The 9,522-nt window shown below is 47.9% G+C and overlaps 1 protein-coding gene across 1 annotated transcript; it reads left to right on the forward strand.

The window, feature by feature from the left end:
- Positions 1-784: 784 nt before the first annotated feature.
- On the forward strand, positions 785-5,886 carry TMEM213 (transmembrane protein 213). Its single transcript, XM_008965979.3, has 3 exons — positions 785-1,046; positions 4,174-4,242; positions 5,717-5,886. The coding sequence occupies exons 1-3, from the start codon at positions 812-814 to the stop codon at positions 5,884-5,886; spliced, it is 474 nt and encodes a 157-aa protein (XP_008964227.1). The 5' UTR covers positions 785-811.
- Positions 5,887-9,522: the final 3,636 nt, after the last annotated feature.

The following is a 9,522-nucleotide window of genomic DNA, read 5'->3' on the forward strand; positions in this document are numbered from 1 at the left end:
ACAATGCCATCTTCCCCTCTCCCCCTGTCAAAATTCTAGCCATCCTTCAAGGCCCAGGCCAAATGCCATTTTCTTTCTTTCTTTTTTTTTTGGAGATGGAGTCTCCCTCTGTCGCCCAGGCTGGAATGCAGGGTCAGGAGCATCTCAGCTTACTGCAACCTCTGTCTTCCGGGTTCAAGCGATTTTCCTGCCTCAGCTTCCCAAGTGGCTGGGACTACAGGCATGCACCACCACACCTGGCTAATTTTTGTATTTTTATTAGAGATGGGGTTTCACCATTTTGGCCAGGCTGGTCTTGAACTCCTGACTTCAAGTGATCCACCTGCCTCAGCCTCCCAGAGTGCTGGGATTACAGGGTGAGCCCCCATGCCCAACCTCAAATGCCATTTTCTTCTTGAAGCATCCCATCAGCAGATGTGGCCTCCACTGTTGAAACCCACAGTGCTTTCTCCTCCCAAGCCATTCCTCAAACACGGCTCTGGGGTTGAATGATGCGTGTTTGTAATGAACGCACTTTGAGAGCAGGTATCTCCCAACTTCAGCATAGTGGGTGCTCAGTGAATATTGGACCAAATGGAATTGAGCATCCATGCTACACCTGCAGATGGGAGAGGCAGCAAACTCATGTCCCAGGAACCAGCATGACACAGATCTCTCTTGTCCTCCCCTTGTTTCTCAATAAGGACAATATTTGCGCTCAGGGGAGAAGGGCATAGCTTGCCCCTCCCTTCCTTCCTCAGCCAACGGTTTGGCTTCCCTTCTAGAGAGGTGAGAGAAGGTGTGACAGGCCAAGTTTCCTTTGCTCCACCCCATGGTGTTTCCCCCAAACACCCAGCATAAGTTCACCTCTGGCAGAGTTGCTTTCCAGCTCCTGCAGGTGGGAGTCGACTCACCTGCAGCAGGCACTCGGCACAACTCCGCAGGACCGGCTCACCTGCACCGGGCACTCAGCACAGCCTCCAGCATGCAGCGCCTCCCCGCTGCCACCCGGGCCACCCTGATCCTCAGCCTGGCCTTTGCCTCCCTCCACTCGGCTTGCTCCGCAGGTAGCGTTATGAGCTTTATTCGTGGCCAGGCTGGGAAGGCGGAGGGAAGGAGGGAAGAGAGGTGGGAGGGAAAGAAGGAGGAGGGGGAAGATTCTTTGGCCAGGGTTGGTCCTGCACAAAGGAAGGAGGAAACAGAACTTTCTCATCTGAAGGATTAGGCAGGGGGTGGGAGGTGGGGCTGGGGCGGGGGAGTCTTAGGTTGGCCTGAGACAGAGATCAGATACTCAATTCCTCAGCTAAGGCAGGAACAGCCACCTCTCTTGGCCTTTGCCACAAAGAAAGGAAAAAGTTATTTGCTGGAGTCTCACCCATCAGGGGACCAAAATGATATCTCTTGGTCTGCTGTGTCCTGAAGGCTCCTTCTCAGCCCCACTGGGCTGTCGTGCTTTGCAATCCTCCCTGTGCACATTTGTGTCTGACCTTCCCTTTCCTAAGTCCTCCACCCCTCCCTGCCCCTTGTACTTTCTCTGCGACTTTCACAAAACCTGACTGCCAGGGGGGCTGCCATTCACTGTCTCCCACCCTCCTGCCTCCCCGGGCACTGGAAATGCTGGGTTATCTCCCCATTTTCCTGTGGAGGCTGGAAGGCTGATCTACATCCCCTGCCTTGCCCTGCCAGGCCGGGGTCTGCAACTCATGGCAGAGGGACCTTGGTTACCATCTTATGCTCCTGGCTTTGATCTTGTTCTCAGCCACCTCAGAACACCACCACACTCTCTATGCCCTGCAACACTCCTGCTCCCAAAACCAATCCTGCCCCCAAAGTCCTGTATCTGCCCCTCTCATCCTCAGACTCTCTTCTGTAGCCACTGCCGGGGTGTTGGTGTTGAGGTTCAAGACGTGCACTCTTGAGCCGCTGAGCCTGAACCCAGCTCCAGCTTCCATGACTCACTAGCTATGCGACCTCGAGCAAATGACTTTACCTCTCTATGCCAAGTTTCCTCCTTTATCTCATGGGGACAATCATAGTGCTTGTCAAGACGAATTGATGTAATTTCATGTAAAGAACTTAGAAATAGCCCATAGAACACACACAGTGAATGTCAGCAATTATGGTAAGCACATTCATTTTATTTTCCAACTTCACCCCTCCCCAAATAAGAGTGCTGAGTTTCTTTCTACTTACCCTGACAGTGCCTTGCTTATGATGGGAGCTCAGAATCAGAAGACAAGTTTAACTGCACTGAATCGTTGGGTCTTCCCAGCAGCTTTTCTTGTGGAATAGCCCCAAGTAGGGCCAGTCCCTCCCTCGCTTCTGGCTCTGCTTATAAGGGAGGAGGGTGATGTTTAAATTCTTAGGAATTTTCACCGGGGCTATTCCATTTGAACCACAGAAAATTGCTGATATCGAACAATTTTCACCTATAACAATGGCAATTTCATAAGCTCGAACCTAACCCTAGCATTCAGCCAACTAGGGTTTTTTTCCACTCACTTTGGAAGAGGACAACTTCCATTCTAGGTGTAGAGGTGAGATGAAAGTCAGGGCCAAGGAAGTTATTTGAGTCATAAGGAAAATTAGAATAGTGAGGAATCAGTTTCTCCAAAACAAATAAAGACCAGGCTCTAAGCCATTTAGCTGTAAATAATTTACAGTAACAGATTGCATCGAGGCAATTACTATACTTTAGCAGGACATTGGAGTGGCTTGGGGGTTGGGTGGCATAAAATTAGTCTCAGCAGCAACTTCATGGCTTTAGCTAAACAGCAGGTTTCTTCTGAACTCGTCCTGCTGTGACAACAAGCTCCCTTGAAGGACACACTGACCCACAGTCAGGGGAGCCTTGAGAGTTTCCACGCCCACCACTTTTTTTTTTTTTCCTTTTTGCATTCCCCAAGAAGCAGAATGAACAGCAATATAATTTCTAGGAAGGTTCTTCCAATCCATCTCTTGGTTTCCATCTGCCTAGGTCAGCATGAGCACTGTCTAATAATAGAACTTGCACTGAGGGTGGAAATGTCCCATGTCTGAGTGGTGCTTCCAATATGGTAGCCACTAGTCACACGCGGCAATGGAACCCTTGGCATGGGTCTAATGTGACCAAGAAGCTGAGTTTTTTTTACTGAATTTAATTTTAATACATTTAAACAACCACAGGTGGCTAGTGGCTGCCGTATTGAACAGTATGGACTTAGAGGTCATCTCTCTTCTTATTGTCAGTTATGGACAGGAACCTGGATGCCTCAGATCCCTAACCCAATCCCACACCCCAAGACAACAGGACTTTAACAATTCATGCTAAAGTCCTTTTTATCTTTCCACTCCTTGCTCATGAATCAATCTATGTGCTGCGTATTCTGGCAGTCTCTGGGCTTGCTTCTATGATGTTTAATTTTTTTTGACAGCCATCATTCTGGAGGCTGGAAGTCCAAGATCAAGGTGTTGATGGTTTGTTTTCTCCTGAGGCCTCCCTCCTTGGGTTGCAAATAGACGCCTTCTCACTGGGTTCTCACGTGGACTTTTCTCTGTGCACGCGTGTTGCTGATGTTTCTTCTTCTTCTTCTTTTTTTTTTAGACGGAGTTTCACTCTTGTCACCCAGGCTGGAGTGCAATGGTGTGATCTCAGCTCACTGAAACCTCCGCCTCCTGGGTTCAAGCGATTCTGCTGCCCCAGCCTCCCAAGTAGCTGAGATTACAGGCATGCACCACCACGCCCGGCTGATTTTTGTATTTTTAGTAGAGACAGGGTTTCATCATGTTGGCCAGGCTGTTCTTGAACTCCTGACCTCAGGTGATCTGCCCACCTTGGCCTCCCAAAATGCTGGGATTACAGGTGTGAACCACTGCACCTGGCCTCTTCCTCGTCTTATAAGGACCCTGCCATATTGGATTAGGGCCCACCCATAGGACCTCATGTAAGCTTAACTGCCTCTTCGAATGTCCCATCTCCAAATACAATCACATTGGGGTTAGGACTTCAATATATGAAACTTGGGAGAGGGGAACATAATTCGGTCCATAACAGGGAGTTAGCTTTGTTGCAGAAAGCCTCAATATGCCCATGCTGGAGCTTCTATAATACTTTTATAATACTCACTACTGATTTACAAAAAACATTTCAAAATCTATGCCTGGAAATAGCTTTTGCCAGTGCCTCAGACTATCTCCTATCTTTTCTTCCAGAAGCAAGCAGCAGCAACAGCTCAACCTTGACCGCTCACCACCCAGACCCTGGGACCCTGGAGCAGTGCCTCAGTAAGCTTCTCCTGCCAACTGCTCTAACCCCAGAACTGGCCCTCAGCCTGGGAGGGAAACAAAGGCCTCCCCGCTTTCCGTTGATTGGTGTCAAGTGGCCAAGGCCCTGCCTGGCCTTCCTGTGCACCAGTGTGGTTTGTCCCAGAACTATTTGCAGAGCAGGTCTGAAAGGCTTTCTTGGCTCTGATCCCCATCTAGGTGCACAATCTTTGACACAGATTGCCTTAATGACCCATCCCAGGTCAGCAGCTAACAATGCCCTAGGTTCAAATGCTTGAAGAAGTTTGGAGGTGAAAAGGCCATAAGAAATCATCTAGTCCAACTTCCACCCAATGCAAGAGCTTGGTTTTGGCGTCCTTGGAATACATATTTCTTCTTCTTCTATGCACGTTCTTCCTCTTCTTGCATACTTCTAGCCACAAGGCGCTCAGTAGTCTAGCTAATAGAAAGTTTTGCAGCTGGGCGCAGTGGCTCATGCCTGTAATCCCAGCATTTTCGGAAGATGAAGCAGGCGGATCACCTAAGGTCAGGAGTTTGAGACCAGCCTGACCAATATGGTGAAACCCTGTCTCTATTAAAAATACAAAAAAATTAGCTGGATGTGGTGGCATGCGCCTGTAGTGCCAGCTACTAGGGAGGCTGAGACAGGAGAATTGCTTGAACCTGGGAGGCAGAGGTTGCTGTGAGCCGAGATTGCACCACTGCACTCCAGCCTGGGCAACACAGTGAGACTCCCTCTCAAAAAAAAAAGAGAAAGTTCCACTTTATTTTATCTGGTTCCCTTTATCCTGCCCTCGTTGAATGACCGAATGCATTAACTTAAGCACTTAAAACGAAGGATAGGCTGGGCGTGGTGGCTCATGCCTGTAATACCAGCACTTTGGGAGGCCCAGGTGGGTGGATCACTTGAGGCCAGGAGTTCAAGACCAGCCTGGCCAACATGGCAAAACCCCGTCTCTACTAAAAATACAAAAAATTAGCTGGGTGTGGTGGCGCGTGCCTGTAATCCCAGCTACTTGGGAGGCTGAGGCAGGAGAATTGCTTGAACCCAGAAGGCGGAAGTTGCAGTGAGCTGAGATCATGCCATTGCACTCCAGCCTGGGCAACAGAGTGAGACTCTGTCTCAAAAAGAAAAAAAAAAAAGGAAGGGTATTAGGGAATAATACATAGAGGTTAAGAGTGTGGCTTCAGAGTCCTGCAGACTTGCGTTTGAGTTCTTCTTCTGCCATCTTGTGACCTTGGGCAAATTACAGCCTCAGTTTCTTCATGTAAAATGGGAATAAAAGTCACACCTGTCGCTTTGTGAGGAAGGCATAAGCTAACGTGTAAAAGCACGCAGCACAGTGCATGGCACATAGTAGGCCTCATCAGTGTCAGCTACCGTGCTGTGATTGTTCTGTTAATATTAATGGTAGAGAAGCCTGGGCAGGGCTGGTGGTGCATGCCGTCGTCCTTGCTGTCCCTTCCCCACCAGACGTGGACTTCTGCCCACAAGCAGCCCGGTGCTGCCGCACAGGAGTGGACGAGTATGGCTGGATCGCGGCGGCTGTTGGCTGGAGCCTCTGGTTCCTCACCCTCATCCTGCTCTGTGTGGACAAACTGATGAAGCTGACTCCAGATGAGCCCAAGGACTTGCAAGCGTGAGACCCAGGCTCGGTACACAAAATGGTGATTGCCACCAATTTGTGGCTAATGGGGAAGGGGAGTAAGGCTAACACGGTTTCTATGATTTAAGTCATTTTCACCTTTAAGCTTCAGTTACTTTTACAAGGGAAAGAAGAAAGAGCAGGAGAACCAAATAAGGCAAGCCAGTGCTGCCCTTGCATGTCACTCCCAAGGGCCCCTGGGCCTTCTGTGCCCAGGTAACTCCTCTCTCAAGATAGTCCCTCTGTAATTTATCCTGTTTTAACCTTTCTTCTAGGCACCAAGGGAGGTGCACAAGAAACTATAAGACTTAGTCTCAACATCAACATTTTCAGAAGCAAGTGCCTAACCTTCTCACCAAAACCAGGTTATTTGCTTCTGTCCCTGGCTTGAGTCCCAGGCTTAACTGTCATTTCAGAATGTGAGAATCAGTCAGGTATGGTGGCTCATGCCTGTAATCCCAGCACTTTGGGAGGCAGAGGTGGGCAGATCACTCAAGGTCAGGAGTTCCAGATCAGCCTGGCCAACATGGTGAAACCCTGTCTCTACTAAAAATACAAAAATTAGCCAGGTGTGGTGGTGCACACCTGTAATCCCAGCTACTTGGGAGGCTGAGGCAGGAGAATCTCTTGAACCTCAGAGGTGGAGGTTGCAGTGAGCCAAGATCATGCCACTGCACTCCAGCCTGGGCGACAGAGCAAGACTCTGTATCAGAAAAAAAAAAAAAAAAGAATGTGAGGATCAGTCGGGCATAGTGGCTCATGCCTGTAATCCCAGCACTTTGAGAGACTGAGACAGGAGGATCACTTTAGCCCAGGAATTCGAGACCAGCCTGGGCAAGATGACAAGACCTTGTTTCTGTTTAAAAACTTTTTAAAGTTAAAAATAAAAATGTGAGAATCCCCTTGACACTCCCACCATCTTCACCCCCACCTCAGGTCCTTCTCCACTCTCCTTCTGGCTTCATCCTGTCTTCCACGGCTCTCCTGTCCCACCTATTCTCCCTGCCGGTGCCCAAGTTTTAGCCTTCACTGCCTTCCCCTAGAACACACCAGGGATATTGCATTCCGTCCTCACTGTCTTGAGGATCTTCCTCTCTGGCTCATCACTCCCCATGGGCAGCTGCCAGGGTAGGCGCTGTCACCTTCTGTTGACAACAGTCAGTAGCTCCTAAGGACTAAAACTTCTCAGCGCAGCATTCAGCTCTTTGGAGGAGTCCATCTGTCCCCCAGCACATCCAGGAGTAAGGATTCCGACTGGTCCACTCCTCATCCTGGTGTCTTCAGCTTCTCTGCTGCCATGTTCTTTGCTGGGATGGCTGCTTCCCAACTCCACCTCCAGAATCAAGGATATTCCTCCAAGCCCAGCTCGAATGCTTGATCTGCCTGGAGCCTTCCTGGTCATCCTTGGGTGACCTGGAGCTGGTGCTGTTAGAGCACTTCTGCTCTGCCCTGATGTGCAGTTGTTGTGAATGGGCCACTCCATAGTTTATCCTTCCTCACACCCCTGGGGCATAGTACCCTATTCAAGTTTGTCCAATGAGTGCATGGGTGAATTAATGAATGAATGAACAAATGAGTCTTTGCCCTAGACAACTTAAGGTCCTCACTCTGCATTAGGAGCCTCCATTTTTCTCCAGATGGTTGAAATAACCAGCCTCCGAAGGAGCCAACGGTTTGGTCACTGCTCTCTCAGCAAATTACAGTCACTGTCACTTAGCGTGGAGAGTGGACGTTGCACATCACTGTGAAACCTTGCAGAGGAGGAGAGGGCAGGTTCATCAGAAGAAAGAGAGGACAAAATGACTCCTTATGAAGCATTTTCTGCCCTCTGTCAGAAAACATGTATTTAGATCAGATAAACTCTAGTCAAAATACAAAAAGGAAAAATGAAAGACCTCTGAAATAGGAACAATCTCTTGAAGAGGCAAATGACTCAAAACTGCTCAATGGCTCTTTCAGAAAATCTAAGTAAAGTTCCCTGACAGCAGAAACTGAAGAGATTGCCTGGTTCATCTTGTAGTCTTCCAAAACAGCAGATAATTTCTGAATCTCAGATGTTGAATCAGTACAACGGGATGAATTTCTTGTTCCTAAATGTTAAATGATCACATACATAAAAGAGTCTGAGCCTGAGCAACATAGTGAGACCCTGTCTCTACAAAAAAAAAAAAAAAAAAAAAAAGATTAGCCAGGCGTGGTGGTGCACACTGATAGTCCCAGCTACTCAGGAGGCTGAGGTAGGCGGATCACTTGAGCTAGAGAGTTCAAAGCTGCAGTGAGCCATGTTTGTGCCACTGCACTCCAGCCTGGGCAACAAAGTGAGACCCTGTCTGGAAAAAAAAAAAAGTGTCTGCATAATTCCTGGTGCATTTTGTGGATATACAATATGAGTATGTGTTCCATGTTTTCAGAAATTCAAAGGAAGCGTTTCCACAATATGTGATGGTTTATTTCCCAAGAGATGAAAAGATTCATTAAGGTGCATGCTTTGATTTAACATCTGCAAACATTTAAAAAATATAACAGTGTGTGACGTAGCAGTGAGATTACTATCTTTTTTAAAAAAGGGAAATTAAGATTTATTTCTGGCCAATATGAACAGAAATAAGTCACTTTATCTCACTGGGCACCAATTTTACACGTGGAAAATAGAAGAATTGGACCAAATCAGCAGTTTCAAGCTGAGTTGCAAAAGTTCATGGAGCCATTTCAGTCGCTTCATGGAATCGGGGTAGGCATGAGGCCCGTTGTTCTTTCAACCTGAGCCGCGTGGCTCTCGTGTCTTTAAACCTTGTGGTAGGATTTTTTTTTTTTGTCTGCTTTAATAAGTGAAGGGTCAGGGCACCAGTTGGTGTCTGAGATGCCCTCCAGTCTGGGGAACCCCGTAGATTCTTAGACTACTTTGAACTGAAGTATGTGCAGTCTGCCATCTCACATTAAAATGTAGGCATTTTGTCAATTGCTTTTCTTTCATCTGCACAAGAGGAAGGAGAGAACGAATCAATACAACCACTCTTTTCCTTGAGACTGCAAAGAAAATGGTTCTATAGTTTGATGGTTCTACTTCCCAGATGCTACCTCTCGGATTTATTCTCAACAGAAAATTTTTTGATTACAGCAGACCAGATCTTTATCTGTCAATAAGTTAAAAAAGATAATCTGGGCTGGATGTGGTGGCTCACGCCTGTAATTCCAGCACTTCGGGAGGCCAAGACGGGAGGATTGCTTGAGCCCAGGAATTTGAGACCAGCCTGGGCAACACAGTGAAACCTTGTCTCTACTAAAAATATAAAAAATTAGCCAGGTGTGATGGTGGGTACCTGTAATCCCAGCTACTTGCGGGGCTGGGGCAGGAGAATTGCTTGAACCTGGGAGGCAGAGGTTGCAGTGAGCCGAGATCAGGCCACTGCACTCCAGCCTGGGTGACAGAACGACACTCTGTCTCAAATAAATAAATTAATTAAATTAAATAAAAATCATCATTTAAAAATCTATTCCTGGCCGGGTGCGGTGGCTAATGCCTGTAATCCCAGCACTTTGGGTGTCTGAGGTGGGCGGATCACCTGAGGTCGGGAATTCGAGACCAGCCTGACCAACATGGAGAAACCCTGTCTCTACTAAAAACACAAAATTA

The sequence above is a fragment of the Pan paniscus genome, chromosome 6 (assembly GCF_029289425.2).
Source record: "Pan paniscus chromosome 6, NHGRI_mPanPan1-v2.0_pri, whole genome shotgun sequence".
In the NCBI taxonomy this organism is placed as follows: domain Eukaryota; kingdom Metazoa; phylum Chordata; class Mammalia; order Primates; family Hominidae; genus Pan; species Pan paniscus.

Bases quoted from the DNA above. Each gene is read 5' to 3' on its own strand.
- TMEM213 (XM_008965979.3), top strand. From the start codon at position 812: ATGGTGTTTCCCCCAAACACCCAGCATAAGTTCACCTCTGGCAGAGTT. The intron at 1,047-4,173 runs GTAGCGTTATGA...TTCTTCCAGAAG, and splicing joins CCACTCGGCTTGCTCCGCAG to CAAGCAGCAGCAACAGCTCA. The intron at 4,243-5,716 runs GTAAGCTTCTCC...CTTCCCCACCAG, and splicing joins GACCCTGGAGCAGTGCCTCA to ACGTGGACTTCTGCCCACAA.